Source organism: Phocoena phocoena, chromosome 7 (assembly GCF_963924675.1).
Source record: "Phocoena phocoena chromosome 7, mPhoPho1.1, whole genome shotgun sequence".
In the NCBI taxonomy this organism is placed as follows: Eukaryota; Metazoa; Chordata; class Mammalia; order Artiodactyla; family Phocoenidae; genus Phocoena; species Phocoena phocoena.
The window spans coordinates 114984983-115011598 of NC_089225.1; the positions used below are offsets into that span (position 1 = coordinate 114984983).

At 48.8% G+C, this 26616-nt stretch overlaps 1 protein-coding gene across 1 annotated transcript in view; it reads left to right on the top strand.

Moving 5' to 3' along the window:
* The first annotated feature begins 5242 nt into the window (after window positions 1-5242).
* Window positions 5243-26616, top strand: part of FARP2 (FERM, ARH/RhoGEF and pleckstrin domain protein 2) — an 83112-nt gene continuing 61738 nt past the window's right edge. The window contains exon 1 of the mRNA XM_065880203.1: window positions 5243-5431. Within this exon, the coding sequence (XP_065736275.1) occupies window positions 5243-5431 (189 nt within the window). The remainder of the gene's footprint in view (window positions 5432-26616) is intronic.

The window sequence follows — 26616 nt, forward strand, 5'->3', positions numbered from 1 at the left end:
TAGGGAGGGCTGCAGGGGGAGCCACCCAGTTTGGGCTCTAGAGGGAGTGGGAGAAAGCCACCATTTCTTCTTCTCTCTCTCCCTGTTCTCCAGCCAGGCCTGAGACACCTAAAACTCCAAGGGCTTTTTACTCTCTTTCCCGCAGCCTGGTCCCAGCAAGGGTGCAGTCCCAGGACGTGCACGGCAGAGCAGGGGAACAAGCCACAGTCCTCTGGCTGGAAGACTGAGAAGTAAGCCAGGGAGCTATGGGGTCGGTGGGGGGGAGCTCAGGAGGTGACCCCTCACAGTTGCCGGTGAACTTGTGGGCTCGACACCGAGCTGTACACGCATGGGGCCGACCCTGTGCCACTTGCCAGAGGCTGTGGGAACTCAACTAAGGGGTCGACCACAGCCCGGGAGCCAGGCTGTCAGCTGGGTGATGGTGCACAGGGAGGATGGAGCCTCTGAAGGTGGAGCTGATGCTGAGACCACGGCTGCGGCCTGAACCCGGCAAGGCCGTGCTGCTGAAAGAGAAGTGCCATATTCCCTGTGGGATTTAAACAAGGCCAGAGGCTCATAACACAGTGTTTAAAATGTCCAGGTATAATCCAAAATTACCTGGCCTACACAGAACCAGGGAAATACCAGCTCACAAGAGAAAAGACAGGCTACAGCTGAGATGATGCAGACATTGGAATTACCTGACAAAGACCTTGCGGTGGGCAGAATTTTGGCCCCCATGGCCGTCACCCCCTGGTGTTACTTCTGGGAACAGGTTATGTTACGTGGCAAAAGCACATCGACAAGGTTCCCTATGCGACATGACTGAACACTGTAGACTCAGGAAGCAGAGCCCAGCGCTGCCCTCCCAGCGCCAGCGCCTCCCCCTCCCCCTGCCCCTGCCCCCAGAGGCAGTTCTTTCCTTTAGGTTTTGGTTTACCCTCCAGGGTGGTTGTTTGAAAAATGCATGTGTTTACCGTCTTCCTCTTTTAACCAGTAGTGCACCACGCGCCTTCTTTGTACCTTGCTTTTATTCACCTTTTCATCGAAGAAGCATGTAGCGATCTTTTCCACGTGTGACCGAAATTTCAGCAACTTCCACCACTGTGGACAGTGGACAGTGGACTGCGCTTGTCTGGGGAGCCACAGGCTGATTTCCCAGCCGAGCGGGAGGCGACTTGAGGGCCAGATCTGGGCTGGGCTCATGTCCTGGCTTTGTCACTTCTGAATTATGTGTTCTGTGGCAGAGCTTCTTTTTCTTTTTAATAGACCTGCTTTTTAGAACAATTTTAAGTTCACAGCAAAATTGAGTGGAAGTTTCACAGATTTCTCATATGCCCCCGCCCCCAGACGTGCACAGTCTCCCCCCCGTCCCCCCCACCCCCCGAGTGGTACCTTTGTTACAAAGCCTTGGCAGACTTTTGAGCCGAATTTTTCCAACTTCAAGGTGGAAATTATATGTCACGAATTGGTTTTTAAATTTTTTATTAAATGAGAATATATAGGAGCCGAGTTTGTAGTAGGTAACACTAGATATCAGTGGTGGAAATTTGTATGTAGCCACCAGAAATATTTTTAGGAATGAAGACTGTGAATCATTTTGTTCACCTGGGAGGGAGAAGGGAACTGGAGTCCCTCGTAGGCACCTGCCTGTTGACACTGCTGATTCCCTCCAGATTTCTGGAGAGGGTCTCTGGCAGCAGCAGGGGAGTGAGCAGGGGCTAATGCCTGACGTTTAGAGCCTGCAGGACTGCGGGACGTGCTCTGTGTGTCTAGTTCAGTTTGCCTATTCTTGCCTTTTTAATGTTTATTTATAAGCACACAGAGCAAAACAAAGTAATTTCTGTTAGTTTATTAATTTATGTAAAGAAAATTCAGCGCATACATTTTTCCCTTTGATTTTTTCCCATTGTCAGACTACAGGAAGCAATCAGGCTGTATGTAGAAAGACTGTTGAATGAGCAGCTTCACGCTCCTGCAAGGAGGGGTCCTTCTGCTGCTCGTTCTAAAATGACACCATGATTATTAACTAACATTCACAGCACAGCAGTTACATTCAGTTTTCCATTAAGTGTCTTCCTTTCTAAACTTTCTTAAACTTAACGCTGAGTAATTATCAAATGGGTGGTTTAATGCCACATTGTCGTTGTGTAATAGCAAACAGAGCTTTCTTTGGAATATCAGCAGGAGGGTGCCCCATGGGGTCACTTCCTATTAAGAGAACTTGTCTCCCTCAGATGAACCTCTGGGATCAGGCCGTCTCGTGGTCCGGAGTCTCAGCCTAAGCTGTGTGGGTGTCTTACTTTGACCAGGTGCAAATAACTAGGATGTAAGCATGCTGCTCACAAGGTGTACAAACCTGCAAAGGCTTCCTCTCAAGAGCCATGTTTTAGAATTCCTTGAGCCAAGAAAATTGTTTTTTTCATCTGTCTAACATATCTTTTGTTCTTATGAGAGATGAAACAATGGTAAATTAAAAGTATGTTGGTTTAAATATATTTTTTATTATAAAATAAACACAGATACAGAAAAACTGCATTAATCAAATGTACAGATTAATGAATGAAGTGGACACTGTCCAGTGAAGCGATGGAACTGTGCCGGCCACACCCAGGACCCCTCCCCTGTGCCCTGCCCCCGGGACAGGCCCCTCCCACCAAGGGGACCACTGCCCTGACTGTTCTAGGAATAACCTCCTTGCCTGTTCTTGCAGTTTTCTCACCCGGATGTGCCCCTCAAGACAGGTTAGTCTTGCTTGGTTTGGTTTGTTTTCTTTTTTTTAAAGTAGGCGTTTAGACATGACTTTCTTATAATAAGTAAAAGAGAAAGAACCTGAAGAAATTTTTTTCCATCTAAAATTATTATGAAGAAATATAAATGAGAATTTTACAGTGGAATACACAACAGAAGTGACTCCTAAAAGTACATCTTGGTTGTATATATGTTTTCAGAATTGTAGCTTTACTTAAAAGGGAAAGGATCACTTTGGTGCCCAAAGTAAAACATCCCGTAGCTTGTTTCAGAACCTCCTCTTGGTGGCGGGTGTTGGGCGAGTGCTGTGAGCTGACCACGCTTTACTCTCACCTGTGTGCGCACCTGGGGCACCTGAGAGGTGGGCTTGACTTCCTTAACACCCCCTCTCTTCCGCAGTAACTACTCAAGTTTGTGAGACTGGCATGAAAACGCTCGCATTTATGGCTCTCAGAGCTTCATATACCTCACGCTGAGTATCAGTCAGTGGCAGGAAAACAGGGCTTTGCTGAAGTGTGGTTCCTGACTGCGGCATACACGGTGCCTGTTCTTTGATGCCTGCGACGTTAATTAAGTAAATACTTAGCAAATATTTACAGAATTAGTGACCGCTCCCGGGGGCATGCAGCCTGGAGAGAGAATTCTGAAGACGGTGGGTAACTGCCGACCTGAACCACACGTGTGGCGCAGGGGATCTACGTGCCAGTCCGAGCCCCCGGGGATCAGCCCGTTTGTGCATGGGCTGGGTTGGGAGCTGTATTTCGCAGAATGACCCGTCGCCTCATGCTACGCACATTTCACCTTTCCCGGGGGTTTAGCTTTCTCATTTTCTGTTTGCTTGTTTGATAAACCAGACATGCACGGAAATTCTCATGCAGATTGTTGGGAAGGTCTTCGCTGAGTAGGGTTTAAGTAGGAATTGCTTGCCAGTGGGTCACTGAGAAGCTTTTCCATCTTAATTGAAGAGATAATAAGTTCATGAGTTGGTTTATCTTGATAACAAAATAAGCTCGAAAAAGAGGAAAAGGCCACAGGACTCAGCAATTAAGTTGGCAGGAAAGGGCACAGACTAGGAGTTTTGTGAGATTAATTCTCTAAAATATTTACTGCAAATTAGTAGAAGACTTTTTGAAGATGATTAAGCAAAATAAAATGATTTTCACCGCATCTGCATTCTTTTTTTTTTTGCGGTACACGGGCCTCTCACTGTTGTGGCCTCTCCCGTTGCGGAGCACAGGCTCTGGACGCGCAGGCTCAGCGGCCATGGCTCACGGGACCAGCCGCTCTGCGGCATGTGGGATCTTCCCGGACCGGGGCATGAACCCGTGTCCCCTGCATCGGCAGGCGGACTCTCAACCACTGCGCCACCAGGGAAGCCCCTGCATTCTTTCTTGATTAAACATCTGACATTTGTGTTTGCCATACTGTGTTTAACCATTAGGTATGTTTCTTTAAGTTGACTTTCATACATAAATACACGTATTTAAGAAGGGAATTGGCCATAAATAGAAGGTAATTATATTAATAAGGACGACTAAAAGCAAGGCAGTATGACCAGATTCTAGCGGGCACTGAGCCTGTCCTTTGGTTGTTAAAAAACAATGGCGTGATTGGCTCTGTTCAACTGAACAGCTAAGAACTGGAGACCCTTCCCCGGGCATGTTGAGGAGGGTTGAAAGGGCACGAGTGCCTCCCGGGGCAGCTCTCTGACCCTTGCAGACCCTCGGTGTCGTCATAGGTGAGGAGGGCGTGGGTGGTGGTGACCACAAGGGTATTATGAGGACGGGACAGGGCGGGTGCTGGGAAGGGTGGCACGTGTGTGCTCCCCGTGATGTGTGCCAGGCTGTCACTCAGCGCCAAGTCTGAAGTTACCTCCTGAACCACTGGTGGCACCCACTCCAGCCTGGTGACACAGCTTAGAAAAACCAGGGTGTGCAAAGCGGGCAGACAGCCTGGCTGTCTTCATCCACCTTGCTTGGCATTTTCCCCACCATGTCAGCAGAGGTGGGACCCGGGACCCATGCTGGCACCGTGCTGTGTGTACCCCTTTCCCTTTGCTGAAAAGCGCTGTCCAGCACACAGAGTGTGTGGTCAGCACGTGAATGTCTGGGCTGGTGGAGGGAGGAGGTGCAGGGCCTCCGGGTGGTCTGGGGAAAGAGAGGCAGGCGGCTGTGGGCCTCCCCTCCCCTGCCGGTGGGCAGAGATGCTGCGGCTCCTTCAGAGGGTCTGCGGGTTAAATGAGTTCACGCACTGCCAGCTTGCGTGCACCCCAGCGATAGTGGTGTTGGGGCGTGTTGCTGTGTATGCTCGCCAGTCGAGGTATGAGGAGAAGATAATCTTTCTAAACTCGTAATTTTGATGTACGTTAGGACTCGTAGAAGGGCAAAAACAGTGCAGAGAATTCTTGTGTACCTGACAATTTTCTTACGTTGTTTTAATATCGAAATAACTGGGGATAATTTGGGGGGTTTTTGTGTGTTTTAGTGCATTCCTCACTCTTAGCTGGTGAAGAATGGGGGAGCTGGAAGGAACCTACCGCGTCCTGCAGACCCCAGGGACACGCCTAGGCGCCCAGACCCCCGCGGGCGTCAGCACCCTCGAGCCTGGGCATGGCCCCTCGGCAGCAGCGGCGTGGCCAGCGGCCAGGACGCCCATCCGAGTGCAGCTGCTGGACAGCTCCGTCGAGGTGTTTGACGTTGAGGTAAGAAGCAAGATTCCTGGAGGCCTAGTTCCTCGCGTTTTCTAGAAGTCGGGTAATATTTGGTATTATGTACCAAACTCCATTTTGCTGGTTAGACTTTGCCTGTTTATCAAGTCGCCCATGAGTGGCTGGGCTGGTAATAAAATCCTTGGGAACTCCGTCTGCGTTTCCCCTTTTAGTTTGGGGAGTGGTGTTCTCCTGACTTAAAATTCTGACGTAATGTGGTCTTGACATTCTTCTCTTTTGAGAGGCTGGCTGAGAGCCACGCAGTGCAGACTGGAACCAGCTTGTCTCCACCCAGCTCCTGGTGGCCGAGCCTCTGGGTGAGGGACACCCCTTAGCCTCGCAGTGTGTCCTCGTCTGAATGTGAGGGTGACTCAGGTCCCCGCTTCCCAGGGTGGCTGGGGTGAGGGCAGAGCACTCAGCACACGAAGAGCCTGGCACAGCGCTCGCACAGGGCTTGTCTTTCTAGGTCAGCAGTAGGAACATTTTTATTGTGAAAATTCTCTAATAATACATTGCACTGATAATGTTGGCAAAGGCAGTTGGATATAGCAAATGTTTGAAAACATCTTTTCTGATTTTCTAAATGGCGATAGAATGAACGTTCTTTTAAAAAATTAATTATTTTCATAAGTAATGCAGGAATACATTCTTTTTTCTAATATTTTTATATTGGTTTAAAGTAATACCTTTGGAAGCATCCCCTGCTCTTAATGTCACAAAGTAAAGACGAGAGAATGAACTTAAACGTTAGCAGGAGGTTTATTTATGCTTGGGGAGAGGTCCAGATGCTACACAGAAAATAGAAAGATGGTCGAGGAGCTGTGGGCCCGGCGTGAAGAGGCCTAGCGGAGGCCTTGAGGCTCCCGCAGAGCCTGATCGCAGGATGCCTTGCGTGAGAAGGCAGAGGTGAGGAAGGAGGTGAGCACGGTCGGGGGCGGGGAGCGGAGGGGAGAGGCCAGCTGGGGGGCTTGAGGAGTAGAGGTGCCCTCCTGCTTGGAGCCCAGGGTACACCTTGAGTGTTCGATGGCAGGTATCTAGTGCCTAGATTCCTAGTGTCTGAACTCAGGGAACCCTGAATGCTTCTTTTAGGTCTTATTTGAGGAAGAAACCAGATGTCATTTCGTCAGGGCAGTGGTAACTGGAACTGGTAGGGCCTGTCTGTCCACCTTCCCAGGTCACTCCTGTGTTGCAAGAAGCAGCCTTTGCAGGGCGGGGAGTTGGGAACAGGCCACCTTTGAGCCCTGAAGGGGGGGACTGGCTCTCGGTCCCTATCTTACTGTACTCGGATGAGTCACCTGGAGAAACAGGTTAAAGATCTGGGAATTAGCTGGGCTCCCACCTCTCTTCCGGCCAAATGTTTGGAAGAATTCCCACCATGTAGCCGTCCTATGATAAACACATTTGCTATGGTCTAGGCTTAAAAGAGGTTCAGATTTTTTGAAAGAAAGGAAGGAAGAAGAGAAAAGAAAAGAATTGCATTAGTTAGGGTTTACTTTTAGAGCATCTTTTTCTGGCCTGCTTAACGGTCTTTATCAACTAAACCTAGGACCAGAAAAGGAAAAAAAGCACACATTTATTGTTGAGTCATAAATAAGATGTAATCCTTCTCTGAGAAATTCACTTTTAAATCAGAGATAGCATTTTATAAAGGTTCAGAATATAGAGAGCGTGTCGAAGTTTTAATAAATTGAGATTGTTGTTTCTTTTAACCGAATAGAACCATCGTGTTTGGTATCTTGATAGACCTGGCAGAGTTACCAGCAATTAAAGAGTCAGATTGCTGTTGTATATCCCGAGTTGGATGGGGTCCTTTTTAAATTGTGCTACTCACTGATGCATCCCTTTCAGGAGAAGTGAAAACTCAATGTATCTCTTTGTAAGTTAGTTGTACTCTGTTTCCGAGTGCCCTGGCCGTCTACAACTGTATCAGCTAGCTTTGCTGAGTAACACGTCACCCCCAAACCTGATAACTTAAAAGAGCAAATATTTAATATTTTCTGCATGTCTGAGTGTTGGCTTGGAGGTTCTTCTGGTCTGAGTGCTGAGTCGACTGTCTAGGATGGCCTCGCTCACGTGTCTGCGGCCCCAGCTGGAACCTCTCTCCGTGTGGGACCTCACTCTCCAGCGCGCTGGCGTGACCTTGTGCACATGGTGATGGGAATGCGCTCGGGGGTGGCAGCTGTGAGGTCCCTGAGGCCTAGGCTTGTAATTCACACGTGTACCTTCTGCCGGGTTTGGCTGATCAAGCAGGCTGCCAGGCAAGCCCAGGTTGAAGAAGTACCTGGAGTCTGTGGCCATTTTCTGCAGAGGCTCTCACACGGCTGCTGCCAGGGATCAGATGCACAGTCCCTGGAAAGTCTCTGAAGCTCTGGTATCTGGTGTCAGCGGGCTGGGCGGGTTTGCCAGATGAAGCACTTTGTGGGGCCTCCTCCGGGAGGGGCTGCTGGAGAAGGTGCATCTGCCCTGCTCCCTTCTCCCCAGTGTCTCCCGTGGGCCGCCGTCGCCAAGATCCGAGATGCAGAGCCCAGTCTGGGTCTCCCTGGGCCTGCCGCCCCTGCCCCACCATCCCTGGTCACTGATCTTGTCTGTCGTTCCCCCGCCCGCCCCGTACAGTTGGACTGAGAGACACACTGTGGTTGGGTGACTTTCGCTGTGGGTCTGTGGGTGGTATAGACTTGAGGTGCCGGGCAGTGAGGTCCCGGGGCGGATGGCCTCTGTTGGTGGCACAAAAGGCAGGTCTTGGGGAAGACGCCCCCACCCCGGAGCTGGCCGGGCTCTCCTCCTGGAAGGCAGGTCCTGGGCGGCGAGGCTGCTTCCGTGTTTGGACCAGTGCCGGTAAGTGCGGTCGACCGAACGGAAGCGAGGGTGAGCTTGGGTAACGTGCTTTCGTTAGGAGACTTTTTAGTTTTTCCCTCTATGGCAACGTCTTCTGACGCTAGGGATTCAGGTGTCGTGTTTTGTGTGTCTGGGGTTTTGGGGCCGTCCACACCGATTTTACGGTGTGCTGATTTGGTTTATTTTTTACTAAGTATTCTGCAGTATTTTCGGCAGACTCGCAGGGTTGATGTGCAGCCGGTGACACCTGGCCTGGTGTGGCCTGTGTGAACTCCCCTGGTTGTTACTGAAGGTTTATTCTTAGGGGAAGAAGGTGACGTTTAGTTATTTTTGAAACGGCGTCTTCTGCTGGTGCCTGTGGCTCTTCACAGGCAGAGTCTGTGGCTCATCGTCTCCTGCTGCTTCAGCAGCTGAGGCTGCCCTCCCCCAGCCCTCATTGCCTTCCTTCCGAGGGGTGAGCGCATCCGCGAGCCCCCGGCTCCGTCTGTCTCCCACCTGCGAGGGCGGTGACGTGAGCTTTGCTTACGCCAGCTCAGGCCCCACGATACCGGCCGGCGCTCTGAGAGCCAGAACCGCTGGCCACACGGGAGCCTTTTCTTCCTCTGGCTTTCTCTCTCTTGGTCTGCAGTCCTGCTGCCCCAAAGTCAGGGTGGCTGGAAGCTGGAAGCTGGGGTCTGTCTGCTTTTTCCTGAGCAGCACTGGATAAGCTGAAACTTTCTGGCAGCTTTATTGGGATATAACCGTACAGTCACCCACGTAAAGCGTGCAAGTCAGTGGCTTTTAACGTAGTCACAGAAACGCGGAGCCATCACGCCGGTCAGTCTTAGAACGTCTTCATCCCTCCCCGTCGGAAACCCCATGCCCTTTAGCTGTCGCCCTCGCAGCCCCAGCATCCTCAGTGCCCCCCAGCTCTAAGCAAATCGTGACCTGGGTCCTGTTTCCACAGACCCCTTTCATCTGAGCAGAGTCGTACGTGGCTTTTTGTGACTGGCTTGTCACTTAGCGTGGTGTTTTAGGGGTTCATCCACGTTGTTAGACGTCGCAGCACTATTTTCCTTTTTGTTCCCCACTCGTCAGCTGGTGGACGTCCCACCTTTGGGCTGTTGGCGAACGTCGCTGCTGTAAACATTCAGGTACAGGTTTTGTGGGGACATGCGTTTCCACTTGTCTCGGACAGACCCCTGGGGGTGGGACTGCTGAGTCGTACAGCGACTGTGTGTGATCGTTTGGGGAACTGGCAGACTGCTTTCCAAAGCAGCCGCACCATTTATATCCACCAGCCACTTTATGAGGCTTCCAATTTTCCCACGTTCTCAACTACACTTACTGTTCTTTGACTTTTTGATTCTAAACATCCTAGTGGGTTTCAGGTGGTATCTCGTTGTGGTTTGAGGTGAAATTTTTAAAATTTTTAATGGCTAAAGATAGGAAGGTTTTCAGCCCAAAAATATGGGAATTGTACCATTAAAAATTTATCTTTGGGGCTTCCCTGGTGGCTCAGTGGTTGAGAGTCCGCCTGCCGATGCAGGGGACACAGGTTCGTGCCCCAGTCCGGGAGGATCCCACATGCCGCGGAGCGGCTGGGCCCATGAGCCATGGCTGCTGAGCCTGCGCGTCCGGAGCCTGTGCTCCACAACGGGAGTGGCCACAACAGTGAGAGGCCCGCGTACCACAAAAAAAAAAAAAAAAAATTATCTTTGGGCTGGTTCCTTGGATAGATTATGAGTAATTGTGGAGTTAACCGTCTAGCTGTGGCCCAGTTACCACACGTGGCGTGAACATTTCTACATCCCAGAGTTGTGAGGACCACAGAGAAAGCAGGCTGAGGGCAGGCCCTGAAGGCCCTGGGAACTGAAGCTGGTAGAGGAGCGGGAGCTGCCGTGTCAAAATTTTTAAAACATTTTAAAGTTTCATTTAGACTTTTACTGACACTGTATTTATTTTTATTTATTTTTAAAAGATGTATTTGTTTGTTTATTTATTTATTTGGCCTGTGCCGGGTCTTAGTTGCGGCATGCGGACTCTTAGTTGCAGCACGCAGGATCTAGTTCCCCAACCAGGGATCGAACCCGGGCCCCCTGCATTGGGAGCATGGAGTCTTACCCACTGGACCACCAGGGAAGTCCCCTGACAATTGTATTTTTAAATCAATATTTATCTCATTTGTAAGTACTAGCTGCCAATGTCTACGATTTACTCTCATCCATTTGGATCATTTGCTTTAACAAACTTATGTTTATTATGATTACATATGATAATGAAGTAAGATGTACTCTGTGGTTCTTTATATTGATTACTAGTTTGTGTCCGGAAGGGCGCAAAGAAAGGGGGAGAAATCTGATGGATTCAGGGTGGAACTTCAACTCTGTCTAATTTTAAGTGATGTTTGACATTTACTGATGGGATTTTTAACTCCCTGAAGGTCAGTCAGTGACCAATTTTTTTTTTTTTTTTTTTTTTTTTTGTGGTACGCGGGCCTCTCACTGTTGTGGCCTCTCCCGTTGCGGAGCACAGGCTCCGGATGCGCAGGCTCAGCGGCCATGGCTCACGGGCCCAGCCGCCCCACAGCATGTGGGATCTTCCCGGACCGGGGCACGAACCCATGTCCCCTGCATCGGCAGGCGGACTCTCAACCACTGCGCCACCAGGGAAGCCCAGTGACCAATTTTTTGATCTAGTAAAATCATGATTTGTTTTCAGTTAATTAAATGAATTCTGTGGTTTTGAAATTAGAAATCTGACCTCAGGTCTGGAAAGTTTTTTTTCTCAGCTGTAAGAGAAACCATCTGGAGGCCGTGTGTCGGTTCGATTGTCCTGCGTGCAAAGTCAGGGAGTAGAAAGTGTCCAGCTCCTTGCCCTGTACGTGTGAGCAGTGTCCATGCTGCCCTGGGAGCAGCAGAGGGGCCGAGCTGGCGGTCCTGTCCTCCCTGGAGAGGCCTCCCCTCGACTGCAGAGGGCGCGGCATTGGGGACAGGGCACGTTCCTGCGTCGCTGACCATTCATGGCGGGTTTAGGAATGGACGTCACCTATAGCTTTTCTGTTATCTGGAGTCGGTATTGCGGAAAGAGTGATATTTAGTGATTGAGAGAACAGTCTGGGATGTGGTTTGGGTGAGGGAGACTTCACCCACGGGAGTGAATGTCATGCCTTCGCTGGCAGGCGTGGTGGAGTGCTAATGAACGTGAAGGTTGCTCACGTTTCCCCTTTTCTTAACATCCTCAAAAGTTTCAGAGTGGGCTTTCTTTCTTTCTTTTTTTTAGAATTGCAAAAGCTTTAGCTTAAATATGTGGCAAGTAGGAGGACAGATTCTCAGCCATGAAGTCCCATGCTGGAGGACTTGAAGTTGCTATTCCAGTAAACACTTAATGTTTTCTTTCTGGCCAGGAAGAAATAACCAGAATTCCGGAGAGTACCATAGCCAGACGTCTGTCGCTGCTCCTACACGAGCGCCCTAAATATGGCAAAGAAACCGCCTGAGAGCTTATTTTGGTCAGATCTCAGAGGAAGACGTTAGTAATTCAGCATCTGAAGTTTGGCGATAATATAGGCTTTATATAAGAGCTCTGTGTGTCCCTAGTATATGCAGCAATTATGTGATTCTGCCCTAGGTTTTGAAACCTATTATTTTGTCTTGGAAAATTGATCTGTGTTTTGACCCTGAAGCCCAGGAATGTGGCAGGGTGGGACGAGGCAGAGGTGTGGACGTTTACCCAGTTGTGGTATCGAAGCTCCAACACACATGCACGCACACGCCTGCACACGGACATGCCTGAGGGTTGGCACGCACAGTCTATGTTGGATGACCCCGCGATGATGACCGATGACAAATGGAAAAGAATCGGGAAATGTCGCCGAGGGAAGACCCATCCCCACGGTTGTGTAATGGAAGACAGCAGACTTGTCTCAGGGTCCCAGCAGAGGGTCATAGAAAGGAAACTTGCCCATTGGGTTGTCTTGACTTGCAAGCTGTTTCCTGAGCCCTTAAGACACGGGACGGGTTTATGTCGTTGGCAACCCCAGCAGGAAGCAGAGGCAGAGTGAGCTGCCGGGTGACACAGCTGACCTGTGACCCCACCCCACCCCCTGGCTGTCTCCAGAACCCTTGCTCTTATCCACATGACGCTCTCATTTACTGATCAGAAAGAATTTGGTTCTGTTGTCCTGTGTTCATAGGAGGCTAGAAGAGCTGACCTTGTACTTGTTTCACTGATTGGGCCCTTGAATCGCTGTTCCCGTTCAGCTTCCACCCCTTCCCAGAAATTCCCGATGCCTGCACTCTTGGCCCAACTCCCCACAAGGAGGTGGCCCGCCTGAGAGTGGTGCTGCCTGACCACCGAGGCCTCCCGGGCTCGCACGCTCGTCCCTCTCCCTGCAGCCGCGTGGGGCACGTTAGGACCAGGTTTTAAATCTCAGCCCCTCACCACCCGATGGCGTGAGGAAGGGCCTTGCTCCAAGTCTGGGAACGGCTTTGCTCAGGGGCCCCGTCCGGACGTGTAGCCAGAGCGGGGGTGGGGGGGGGTGACGTCCGCGCCTGGCTGCTCCTGCGGGGGCCACGTGGGCGGGGAGGCTAGAAAGGCCCAGAATCCTCCTCTGTAGGCCTTCGCTCGGCTGCCTGACACACACCCCATGTCCTGCCCCCCACGTTGAGCTGTGTAGCCTGGCACACCCCAGGGCTTTCTGCACTTACTAGAATCCGCTCTGTTCGGTGGTGAACAGTGTCTGGATGTTAGGAGCAGTGCTGCTGCGGATGCTCTTGTGTGTGTTGCCGCGTGCGCTGGTTTCTCTAGGGTGTGTCCCCAGCGTGGACTTTGTGGTTGTAGGTTGTGCCCGTTTTCACCCTGCCCAGGTACGTGGATTGCTCTGGAAACCCGTTAGGCCGTCTCACGGGCCCTTCGTCCACACAGGACCACTGCCAGCCATCCTCTGATCCTGTAGCCTTTCTCCTGCTGCTTCCATCCACGGGGGCTGCTGCCCAGTGTGGGCCGCTGGTGGGCCTGGCCCCGGGGCTGTCTGCATCCCGTCCTGATTCCTGTCCCCAGCCAGGTCATCTGAGAGCGCTGCCGTCCTCCTGGTCCCCCCACCCCACCCCCTGCAGCCTCCAGTGAGCCTTTCACACCTACTGCACATTCGGGTCGCCAGGGCCACCTTTAAAACATGCCGTGCTGCTGAGGAATCCTCAGGTGATTCTGGGCAGGATGGGCGGCCGGGGTTTTGAGAAGAGCTGACGGGTTCTGGAATGTGTGCCCTCCCCCACCCCGGGTACCCTCTGCTGACCCATTTCTCCTGACCCTCATTTCTTCCCTCCGTCCATTCATTCAATCCCTGAACAAAACAAACACACCCTCCCCTCCCCCTCCCCCACCCCTCCCCCTCCCCTCCCCCTCCCCCTCCTCTCCCTCCCCTCTCCCCTCCCCTCCCCTCCCCCTCCCCTCCCCCTCCCCCTCCCCTCCCCTCTCCTCCCCTCTCCCCTCCCCCTTCTTTCCCTCCCCTCCCCTCTCCCCTCCCCCTCCCCTCCCCTCTCCCCTCCCCCTCCCCTCCCCTCCACCTCCCTCTCTCCCTCCCCTCCCCTCCACCTCCCTCTCCCCTCCCCTCCCCTCCCCTCCCCCTTCTTTCCCTCCACCTCCCCTCCCCTCCCCCTTCTTTCCCTCCCCTCCCCCTTCTTTCCCTCCCCTCCCCTCCCCTCCCCTCCCCTCCTCTCCCCTCCCCTCCCCTCCCCTCCCCTCCCCTCCCCTCTCCTCCCCTCCCCTCCCCTCCCCTCCCCCCTTTCTTCACCTCCCCTCCACCCACCAGAAGGTATGGTGTTCCGCAAGACTTCCTCCAAGCTCTACTTCTCAGTGGAGCTTTGCGAGGTGGTAGCAGCCACACAATTCATTTTCTAAGAACCTAATTCTGTGTTACTGATCACTTTCAGTTAAAGAAAGTAACCAAGATTCTCCAGAAAGCTGGCTGGAAGATTACAATTCTCTCTTCTTTCAAGGAGAGTATTCTGTGTTTTCACTTGTACTGTGTTTAATACACGTTTTTTCCAAAGTTTATCTTGCTGTTTCACGAATAGCGTGTCCACCAGGATTAGCACTCGCACCGGTGCTGATTGGTCCGCTCCCTGGCAGTGCTGTGCCACTGGCAAGGCTCTCGCGCAGCCGGTAACTCAGAGACCAGCCAGGATGGCACACAGGGTTCCTGATGCCAACTGTTTGGGAGGGAGTTCAGCTGATTGTTACAAATCACACGTGTCCCTTGTAAGAAAATGGAAGATGGGGAAGGCCTGTAGCCAAGAATTACCACCCAGGAAACAGCCAAGCACAGCGTTCTGAATATCCTTCCACCCTTTTATCTGTTCACATATATTCATTAAACACACCTAGAATCAAACCACATACATTTGTAGTCTGTTGTTAAACTTAGCATACTGTTGAACATGTTTCTGTATACTTTCTCCTTAAATTTTTAATGACTACGTAGTTTTCTAGTTTTCAGTTTCTTTGTGATAAATCTTTATACACATTCTGGATTTTTCCCTGTAGATGGATATCTGGAGCTGGAGATTCTGCGTCAGTGGGTGCTGTACGGCCCTCGGGGAGCCCCACAAAGGGCAGAAGCACTTTATACCCCCCAGCAGCACCTATTATAGTTTTTAATGAAATCTCCAGTTTAATAGACAAAAGTTATGTTTTTTAGACACAGTTTTATCAGACTTAACTATTTTGGTTTTGTTTTGAGGGGTTTTTTGTGTGTGTGTTTGCTCTTTTTTTTTGGTAAAATAGATGCAGGAGAGATTTACCACGTTAAACACTTTTCAGTGCGCCGCTCAGTGGCGCTAAGTCCAGTCTTGTCGTTGTGCAGCCATCACCACCGTCCATCCCTGTCACTCTTCATCTTGTAAAATTGAAGCTCTGTCGCCCTGAAACGCTGACCCACCCCCAGCCCCTGGCACCCACCATCCTCCTGTCTCTGTGATTCTTCTCCTCTGAGTACCTCAAATAAGTGGAATCACACAGTATTTGTTCTTGAGCGAGTGGCTTATTTCACTCGGCCCCGTGGTGTCGAGGTTCTCTCGTGTTGCAGCACGTGTCAGAACTTCCTTTTCAAGGTGAATGATGTCCCCCTGCACGGATGGCCCACACTTTGCTTAGCCCTTCAAATGCTGAGGGGCAGATGGGTTGCTTCCACAGTTCAGCTCTTGTGACTGGTGCTGCTGTGAACATGGGTGTACAGACATCTCCTCAAGACTCTGCTTTCTTTTCGTTTGGGTGTATATCCAGTAGTGGGATTGCTTAATCACGTGGCCATTCTATTTTAACTTTTTGAGGAAGCCCCACGCTGTTTTCCACAGTGACTGTACCGTTTTGCATTCTCACCAACAGTGCATATGAGGTTTCTAATTTCTCCACATCCTAGCCAACACTGGTTGTTGTCTTTGGTTTTTCTTTCTTTCTTTCTTTCTTTTTTTGATAGCAGCTATCCTGATGGGTGTGGGGTGGTACCTCACTGCGATTTTGATTTGCATTTTCCTGATGGTCAGTGATGTTGAGCATCTTTTCATGGGCTTATTTGTATATATATATCTTCTTTGGAGAAATATCTATCCAGGTCCTTTGCCCATTTTTGAATTGAGTTGCTTGGGTTTTTTGTTAAGTTTTAAAAGTTCTCTACATATCCTGGATCTTAACCCCTTATCAAATATGCAATTTGCAAATTTTTCTACATCATATTAGAAGTTAAAAAAAATGGGAAGTTTAGAGTAAGTATATGGTATTTGAAGTGAAAAGAAAAAGCCAGGAGATGCTGGAGACATCACAGAAAGTGACAACTTACAGTGAAGAAAAGGACAGAAAGTTTATGGCAAGCACAGTCAGGGATTGGACACCTGGACAGGCCGTCGGTGTGCGTTTGTGCCGCTTTCCGCGACCCCATGGCTCTCGGGGGCAGGTGTGTCCCAGCACCTGGGATGCTCCGGGCACCACTATGGAAGCCGGGCTGGGATGCCAGGTGAGACCAGCCTTCTTGCTGCTTATGCTGCAGTAGAAGCTCGAGGATAAACTAGGGAAAGCAGAGCCCTTAGTGCTCAGGAGAGAAACAAAGCAGGCAGGGGCGGAGTGTGGGTACACCTTTAGACAGGAAGGGGTGGAGATGGACCGGCACGTGCAGGGGGTGCAGGGGCCTGGAGGCTGAGGACCCAGAGCCGGGCGTGTGGGTGGGAGGAGAGGGGACGCAGGGGGTGGGTCCCCAGGGAGGCCCTGGCCATCCTGCACTCAGGCCCCTCACAGCGAGACACATGTGCCAGCCATGTCAGCTGTTGGCCAAGGAGACTGCTTTAAACTCTCCTGTCCTCGACTTCTGGGTCACAGTAATTATGGGCTTTTATTTTCAGCGAGATTTTGACTAGTCTTTAAAAGAAACATGAAAAACATCTGTAGGTGCTTCCCAACTGTTGTTACTGGAATGCTTTGGAATGTCCTTTGCACATGTGTTACGCTTTTGTGTGTGTAATTTTGTAGTTTATGTAACTTGCCACCGTGGCAGAGAGGAGCCCAGCCCTTACTTGAGGGCTTTTTCTGGTGACAGTGAAAATCAGGAAGAAATGTTTTCCTGCTTGGCTCCTGGTCTCAAACCCCTGCCTGGGACTGAGCCTTCTTCAGAAGCTCCCGTGTAGACTTCTGCCGTAGCTTCACTGTTGAGCCTAAAATACCTTTTTCTAAAATAAATTTCACATTACTGATTATGAAAGATACATTCTTTCTTACTGTTCTATTTTTAGATATTTATAATGTTTCCTCATAATTATATTTTTTGCATTTGTTTTATCCACTAATATGTGGCCTTATGCTTCTTTGCATGATATTTGAATCTGATAAAGTTAGATCTTTATAGCCGAAGAAAAGCCTTTTTTTCCCCTATTAAAGTAATTTTCAGTTTAGACAACTCAGAATGACTTTAAGGCTCTAGACGTTGCTTTCCTTCTGGAAATTATGTTGGAACATGGACTCTTAAATCAGACACTAAGTCAAGGATAGTCAGCTTTATAGCTGTTTGCTTCTGGCTCTGATTTATATCAATCCTACGTCTTTTAAAACCATATAAAATAGTAGAAACATATCCTAAATGTAGCAAGGAATCCAAATTGTATTATGAAATGAAACCATAAATTTTACATAAGTACTGAGATAAAATTTAACTTGTTAGCATATTAACATAAAGAATAAAAAAAGACATCTTGAGAGACTTTGATACACTCTTGCTGAGAGCACAGGCTTCTACAAAGGGTCTTCAATTTTTCCTTATTTAGTGGAATCAGATTAGGAGACACCTAAGAACACCAGAGGAGGGTAAACTTGTTTCGGAAAATTGTTACTCTAAGTTCTGGAAAACTAAAGTTTGTTTGTTTTTGTTTTTTTAAATTTTTATTTATTTTATTTTTGGCTGTGCTGGATCTTCGTTGCTGCACGCGGGCCTTCTCTCGTTGCGGCGAGCGGGGGCTACCCTTCGTTGCGGTGCATGGGCTTCTCATTGTGGTGGATTCTCTTGTTGTGGAGCACGGGCTCTAGACACGCAGGCTTCAGTAGTTGTGGCATGCGGGCTCTAGAGTGCAGGCCCAGCAGCTGTGGTGCACGGGCTTAGTTGCTCCACGGCATGTGGGATCTTCCCGGACCAGGGCTCAAACCAGTGTCCCCTGCATTGGCAGGTGGATTCCCAACCACTGCGCAATCAGGGAAGTCCCCCAAAGTTTTTATTGCTGCAGATTTTCTACAGTTTAGAAACTGATGCTGTTATTTTTAATTATTCAAGTCAACTGACTTTGTAAAGTTATAGTATTTCGTGTTGATTTTTTTTTTTCTTTTTCACTGTAGAAAACTTTTTATGTATTTTTTTCAAATGATAAGATTAATATATGCTCACAGTAAAAAATTCAGTCAGTCAGTACAGAGGAAAACAGTTAAACGTATTATTCTCCTACACCCAGAAATAATGTCTTTGACACTGTGGTCATGTTACCCGTTTAATCTTCCAGACGGTCAGCCGTGTGTGTGCACGTGGGGTGCAGGTCCACAGTCCACGTCACACCCGTCCACTTGATCACGTAAGCACTTCCCAACGTTTGCGCGTTTACCTGTTTCTCTTTTTACCTGCTGTAGTTTCTGTGTTATGAATCTTGACACCATGTGAATTGGTACCAAGATATTCGTTGTAATATGCTGATGGGCATAGCACTGTTTTCCTCTTATAAAATATGTACGTTTTTTTGGTCTCAGTTGCCTTTTTGGCCTAAATTCAACCATGTATTCTATAAAGTTCATGTTCCCTTACTTTTTGTTGTTGTTGTTTGCCATATTCGTGATTCAACCATGTCATTCTTTTATTTTCAACCTTTCTGTATCATTTGCTTCAGCTGTGTTTCTTGTATACAACCTAATGGCCAACACTGAGTGTTTACCACATTCTGAGTGCTGTTCAGAAGCACTTTGCGTGTACTATTTAATTTCCTCCTTAACCATTAGCAGCATTATTATTAGTTTTGTTTTATAATTGAGAAAACTGAGATACAGGGAATTTTTAAAACTTACCCAGTACTGGAAGTTCCAGCCAGGACAATTAGGAAAAAAAGGAAAAGAGTAAGAAAAAATGAAATAAAAGGAATCCATATTGGAAAGGAAGAAGTGAAACTATCTCTTATTTACAGATGACATTATGATGTATATGGAAAATCCTAAGGAATCTACAAAAAAACACAAAACTATTGGAACTATTAAACAAATTCAACAAAGCCACAGGATACAACATTAATATACAAATATCAATTTGTATTTCAATACACTAGCAATGTACAATCCCAAAATAAAATTAAGAAAACAATTCCATTTACAATGGCATCGAAAAAGAATAAAATACTTGGGAACAAATTTAACAAAAGAACCTCAAAATTTATATGCTGCCTAGTAGTCAACTACTAATTTCTTGAAGGGGAAATCTGTAGTTTTAACCCATAAAAAGAGAGTTTTGAAAAGCCAGTTAGTCACCTGTAGATTTTGAACGAAACTTTTTATTTATGGGGAAAAAAATTCCGAAGGGAATAGCCTAGAAAGGTCTTTTCTTTTCTCCTTTGCAGTATAATTATAAAAATAATTGCAAATTCTCAAGCACAATAAAATTCTAATTAAATTACAATTCACTGATTTTTTAATTTATATGGTCAAATTATCCTCCCTTTTGTATTGTCCATCCATTTTCCTATGTTTTAAAACTTAAACCACAGCTGTAGAGTATTTATGTTGAATCCAGCTACAAAAATATTAACTATTTTTTACATTGCATTTTTTCCTAAAAACTAAACACAATAATATATGTAAAGTCCTAAAATAATTGAATTTTACATTTGTCTACTAGAAGTACTGATTTGTGATAGAACCAGATTTCATGTTCTCTGAAAAGCTCCATTAATTAGGGGGGGAAATGCCTACATGCTACTAAAAACAAATTGAATAAATCCCACTCTGTTTCTGAAAAACATGATCTTTAAAGATGAATTTTAAATGCCAGAATCAAATGTCAGGAGAAACAGATTTTTTTTTTGCCTTCAATGAATAGCTAAAGATTTGGTTTAGAGAACATATATTTTTCACTGGCATTTTAGGATGGTGTTTACCAAAATGTCATAACTGCTTATTTGCAACTGTTCCTCGTGCTTCTAGCAAAGGGCAGTGAAAGGAAACATCGAGCTCAGCTGTGGAAGCCCAGGAGTTTTGCTTTGCATTTCATCCCTCCACTTCCCACCCCTGCTTGGGATGGCCCAGACCTAACCATCACCAGAGACAGCTCAACTCAATTCCAAACACATATTATGAGCCCCAGTGAAACTGTAACTTTAAAACAAACAAACGAAAAAAAAACCCTGTGCACTGAAAACTGTAAAACTACTGAGAGAAGTGAAGGAAGATCTAAATAAATCAGTGGAAAGATATCCCATTTTCATGGATCAGCAGACTTGCTTTTATTAAGATGGCAGTGCTCCGCGGCTGACCTACAGATCTATTGTGATCCCTGTCAAGTCCCAGCTGGCTTTTTTACAGAAACTGACAAGGTGATCTTAAAATGTATATGGGAATTCAAGGGACCTAGAATAGCCAAAAACAATCTTGAAAAAGAAGAAAGTTGGAAGAGTCACACTTTCCCGTTCCAAGGATGACTAGAATGCAACAGTGATCCAGGTGGTATGGTGCCAGCAGGAGGACAGAGGTACAGACCACCCTCCGTGCCTGCAGGCTCCACATCACACATTCAACCAACCACGGATAAATCCACGCACACATAACCCGCAGACATGGAGCACCACTAGGGGACTTGAGCATCTGCAGATCTGGCTATCTGTGGCAGTGCCCCTGGATACCGAGAGGCGACGGTATAGGTCAGTGCAATAGAATTGAGAATCCAGAAATAAATCCTTACGTGAAGTCGGACCCCTCAAACCATACACAAAAAGTAACTCAAAATGGATCAATGACCTAAATGTCAGAGCTAAAACTATAAAACTCTGGGGAGAAAACCTAGGAGTAAATTTTCATGCCCTCAGGTTAGACAGTAGTTTCTTAGATATGACGCCAAAATCACACATGACAAAAAAAAAATAGATAAATTGGATTTCATTAAAAAAAATTGTGCTAGAAATAATACTATCGAGAAAATTAAAGGAATGAGAGAAAAAATTACAATTATACATCTGATAAGGACTTTATCTAGAAATATGTATATATATTTTATGTACAAATTTATTTGGCTGTGTTGGATCCTTGTTGCTGCGTGCGGGCTTTCTCTAGTTGCAGCGAGCAGGGGCTACTCTTCGTTGCGGTGCGCGGGCTTCTCATTGCGGTGGCTTCTCTTGTTGCGGAACACGGGCTCTAGGCATGCGGGCTTCAGTAGTTGTGGCTCACGGGCTCAGTAGTTGTGGCTCACGGGCCCTAGAGCGCAGGCTCAGTAGTTGTGGCGCATGGGCTTCCTTGCTCTGCGGCATGTGGGATCTTCCCGGACCAGGGCTCGAACCCATGTCCCCTGCATTGGCAGGCGGATTCTTAACCACTGTGCCACCAGGGAAGTCCCTAGAATATATTTTTTAAAACAACTCTCACAACTCAATAATAAAAGACAAGTAACCCGGTTTACACTGTTGCCCAGGGTCACATGGCCAGAAAGCAGGCACCCGGGAACTCACTCCCAGGTGGGTGGTCCCTTTTCCTTGAATAGCTGTTCTCTTCTCTTCTCTTTCCAGAGCCCCTGTTTCTCTGCATCGTGCTCCTATAGTACAGAGGCAGTTGCTTTATTAGCTGTTTTCTAACTTCATGATGAAATTTTGGCCGCAGTTTCATCTGCTGAGAGGCAGCATTCTTCTGCTAAGTGTTCATCTGACTTTTTTTTTTCTGTTTTTTTTTTCCCCTCCTTTTATCTTGAATGTCTTTGAATATTTGCAGGATTGTTCTATTTTGGTCACCCATCTTTGAAGCAGTTCAGCTGTTCACGGATTAGCTATTTTAAGGGGGTCTTGTATGAGTGACTGGTTGTAGAGTTGTGGACCTTTGGCATTTATGTAAGACCTAAGGCTTGGGGGGAACTCAGTTCACCCCTCATTTTCAGTCAGCGGAAAGCAGCAGCTGGCCTGGGTCTTTGCACGCGGTCTTTCACCCTGGCCTGCGTGTGCCTCATGTGGCTCCGCCTCCTGTGCCTCTCCAAGCCAGAAGGGCCGGGTTTGAGTTCTGCCACCGCTGCCTCTCCCCCTCCTTTTTGCAAACAAGGGGTGTAGGTTTCACCCCCCAAGCTGTGCGGGTCGCGTGACTCAGTGCTCTGTGAGGCTTTCTGCTGAAACCTGTGCCCTGGCGTCTTGTCGGGGCGGGCATCGTCCCACACCCTCCCACGCCCTCGGGCTGGCTCTGCTGCTGGCACTCCTCCCACCAAGCTGTGATTCAGGCTTTAGCAGTTTCCTAGTTTTGCTGAAAATGGACTTTACATTTTTGTTTCTTATCTTCTTTCTTGATCTTCAGTGATTCCAGCAAGAGATTGAGGAAGTGACAGGCTACACTGCCGTTCTCAGGAGAGTCACTGAGCACCCCTTCCCCCAACCCCTCCCCTCCTGTGTCGCCCCCTCCTGGGATTCCTCTTAGACACGTTTGTGGTTCCCACGTTCCTGAGTCTGAACGCTTCTTCATTACTCCGTCTCGGGAGAAATGCCTCCATTTATTGTCCACACCCATGCAGGTGCACGTCTTACCCGTTCAGTTCAGGCCTCCTGTTGACCTTCAATTTCTGGAGTTATCTTTTTATTTCCTCCTCTTATTCTTTAGTGGCTGTTTTTCTTTCTTCGAAATCTTCTCATGTTACGAATACATTGACCTGTTCCGTTGGCCTTTCTGAGGGTCTTCGTTATGTTTTTAATGACGTTGTTTTGGTTTTGGTTGCCACATCCGCTCCGTCCATCTCCACCGGGAATTCGTCTGTCTGCTTTCCAGGGCGACACCTGCGTCTCAGGAGCTTGGTGTTAACCATCTGCGCATTCCTGGTTCCGTGTATTTTTGCAGATGAAGGTTCAGACTGCTTGTGTTGGTCCCAGTGACCTTTTTAAAGGTGCAGTTTGACTTTGTAGGCAGGTCCCCTCTGCAGGGCCCTGGCTGGGGAGCAGGCAGTCCGCACAGGGGCGCACACGTCAGGGCAGGCAAGCCAACCAGACCCTCCTGTTGACGAGGAAGAAAGAAAGGAATCACCCGAGAGACTGGCTGCTCTAGGAGATTCACCGCTGAGGTACACCCTCCGCTTTATTTTTCCCTGATGGTAAGTTAAAGACAAGGAATAAAAAAAATAGTGGGTTGATCGCCCAACTGCCAAAACTCATCAGAAGTATCAGGCTGCTTCCTTGGCTGCCGCCACGGGACATAAACTACGTAAGGATGTGGTGGGGACATGCGGCCTCTTTTACCCGGGTCACCAGCGCCCTCGCTCTGGTGGGAGGAGACGGGATGGTCCTTCCCGGAGCTGGGAGGGGGGTTCCCGTCTCCCTCCTTCTGTGCTCACAACTCAGCCCCTCCCCCCTCCACAGGGTCTTGTTAGGATGCTCATCACGGATTCTGCTTCTCTGCTGTGACCCCCTCCCCCCGCTCGTGAGAGCACCCTGCAGGACAGACGTCTACGTGCCCCTCTGTTTAATGCGCACTGTTCGGCGTTTAAGCCTCATCTGGTTACGAGCTTCTGCCGCCGTCACGTCGCGGCTGTTGTGCTAACTGTGTGCGTTTGGACGAGCTGCAGGAGGCTTGCTGTGGATCTGGCTTTTCCCCCAGTTCTGGAACTCTCTCCTGCCTAGGCTGTGCACGCCGTGGGCGTCGTCCAGGGTCTGTGTGCCGAGTTATTCAGGGTCTGGGTCAGGAGACAGAATACACCTGCCCTGTGAACTGGGAAATGCAACAATTGTTAACTGGTAACAGACAGTAACTATGAAGCAGGGAGGGGAGCCCCGCAGGATGCGAAGCAGGGAGTGCAGTCAGCTGCCGCCGCCCCCAAGCCCAAGGCTCAGACCAAGGGCCCCAGGAACAGGCTGCGGGCAGGAGCTGCCCAGCGCTGGGACCGGAGCTTGAGAGAGAGTCGCTTCTGGGCCTCCTGCACAGGCCAGCAGCTGTGAGCCCAGAGCCCAGAAGCAGGGAGAGAGGCCCTCTCTTCCTGTGCTGTCTCCAGCTGGTCAGAGAGAGATGTCTGCAGGTCCTGTCCCAGGGTCACAAAGCCACAAAGAAGGGTGGGCTTGAAGCAGAGGGGCAATAAAGAGATAACTAGCTCACCCGTACTAACAGGTTCTTATTTGGGGATTTAAGCTGTCCTGTTTCCTCGAGTAGTTTCGGAGAAGCTATTGTAAGAGGAGCTGGGGCACCAGCCGATCCACGGATGTGTGAGCTCATTTGGTGCCTCTGTCCAAGGACACTGTGTCCCCTCCCTGATAAGCACACGTAGCAGTGATGTCTTCATGTCCTCCAGCTTCACACAGCTCCTGTGGCCTTCAGCGCAGGAGGGAGTGGGTCTCTGGTGATACAGCATTTGAGGAATATGTGAGAATCTCAGACTTCAGCATGAGCCAGAGTGAGAGGGAAATGCCCGTCAGAAGCGCGGTGACCTTTCAGAGCGTCTCGAATGAATGTGGCTACAGTTTCCTCTGAGCTCGCAAGATTATCTTCATTGCACAGTCTAATATTATAAAAGGAAGTTCGGGGTTGATCTAATTATTAGACAAGAAAAATTTCAAGTCCTGAAGCTAGCAGTGGAGACGTGTGTTTCGGTCCAGGAGCAGAGACGGAGGAGCTGTGGTTTGACAAATGAGCTGTAGACGGGCACATGGAGCAACGAGCTGCAGGACAAAGTCAGGCTTTTCAAGAAGGATCTTCCCACGCTGCTAAGACAGAGAAGAAAGAAGTACTTTGTTAGCGAAGCTGCTGTAACCCATTTCCATCCAGACAAAATCTTTAATGGTACTTTTGTCTATGTAGATTTTTAACAATATGCTTTATGTCTAAGCTTGGAGAAGAGCTCTGCCGTTGTGACCGACTGGAAAAATGGAAACGCTGAACAAAATGTCTGTAACCTGTATTTTGTACTTTGGTTGTGTTATTAATGCCGTGTCTCTTCCGGCCTGGTGTCTGAAGCCCCGCCCTGGTTTGGGCCGTGAAGTCGGTCTCTCCGTTGTGTCTGTTGGGGATGCCGGTGCTCAGACGCCCTCCATGCTGGTCAGGCAGCCTCATTCCCTCTGACCATCCGCCCCTGTGGGCACAGACCGTGCAGACTGTAGTCCGACTGGTGGTCAGTGTCTGCATTTTTAGGAACAGAAGGTAAGCTCTGAGTATGGAGGACATGAGAAAGCAGAGATGGACGTGTGACAGATACGAGGGACACAGAACAGAGCTGCCATATTGCACCAGCCAAGTCATGGTTGTGACGCTCCTGTAAAAATTGAGAGGAATGAACCTGTAGAAAATTATCTTGGCAAGTAATGTTGAAATACTCTTAAACTACACTGTACAAAACATAGTCCGCGTCTGTGTGTTTGCATAGGTGTCGACGGGAGGGAGAAACCACTGGCTGCCTGCGAGAAGCAGGCTCCCCGTGCAGAGTCCAGGGGCTCCCTGCCCCGTCTGCTGCCTCTTCTGCTCCGGGCAGATGAAACGAGTGCCTCTTTCCAGACACGTGTCGGGAGGAGACTGTGCACACTTGATGAACAAGCACAAGACCTGGACGGACGGTCCTCGGGGGTGGGAGCTCTCTCTGTGCACAGTTAGAAGATATTTTGTGCGGTGCTGACACGGTCGCACGTGTGCAGACAACGCACCCGGCTTGTGCCAGGCGTCCCGTGGGGCAGTGTTCGTACGTGGTTTCGTGACAGCCCCAGAAAACCGTTTCAGGGTAAGAATTATTTATTTTTCAAATGAGGAAAACCCAGGCCCAGCATAGCCACCAAGCGGAAAGCCAGGATTCCAACTCCAGGTCTGTGCTCCTACGGCCGCATGATGCAGCTTGTTCCTTGTGACGAAACCGAGGAGCCGGAAGGTATCTCAAGACAATCCCTGGTTTCTCATCCACATCAGGCAGGGGTGACCAGGCCTGCTCAGGTCACTGCTCTGCCGTTTGGGCCCTGATCGGGCAGCACGCCAATTCTTCTACCTTTCATCATCTTGACCATCGATGATGCCTCTGTATATTTTTAGCTGATATCTAAATTGTCGATTAAACTGTTTCTTCTGGTTTTGTCCTCTTTAGGTTTGGAAAATAACCGTTCAGCATCTTCCTAAAATTCTTCACACGCCCGGGAACTGTGCGTCTTGTGTCACTGCAGGGACAGAGGGCCCAAGGGCAGCTGGGAGCGGCCGGAGACCCGCAGCTCGGCCCTCCCGCTTCGCTTTCCCGAGTCGCGTGCGGCCCACGTAGCACCTCACCCACACCTGATCCTTTTGCTCAGGATGGATTGCCCTATCTTTTAATAAATGACGTTGGCTTGGACTTCAGTATCTATGGTCATGATGGAAGGGGTTGTCCCAGTTATTATGTGATTGTTTCATTAACAGACATCTCAGTGCCTGTCATGTCAATTACTCTGCGCGCCAAAGAACCCCCTGACGCTCTTTTATAATTTAAGTGTCATGAACCACCTAGTATTTTTTTCCCCAAGGAGAACTCATTCTATTGAAAGTCTCTACGCGTGCGGTGAATTGTTAATTATTGAACAAAATTCAGGATATGGTTTCTGCTCTCCCAAAACCTGTGGTCTGTCTCTCATGTTGAGCACTTTGAGAAACGATTGTTTATAAACTGGAATGGGCTGGTGTGTGCGTGAGCG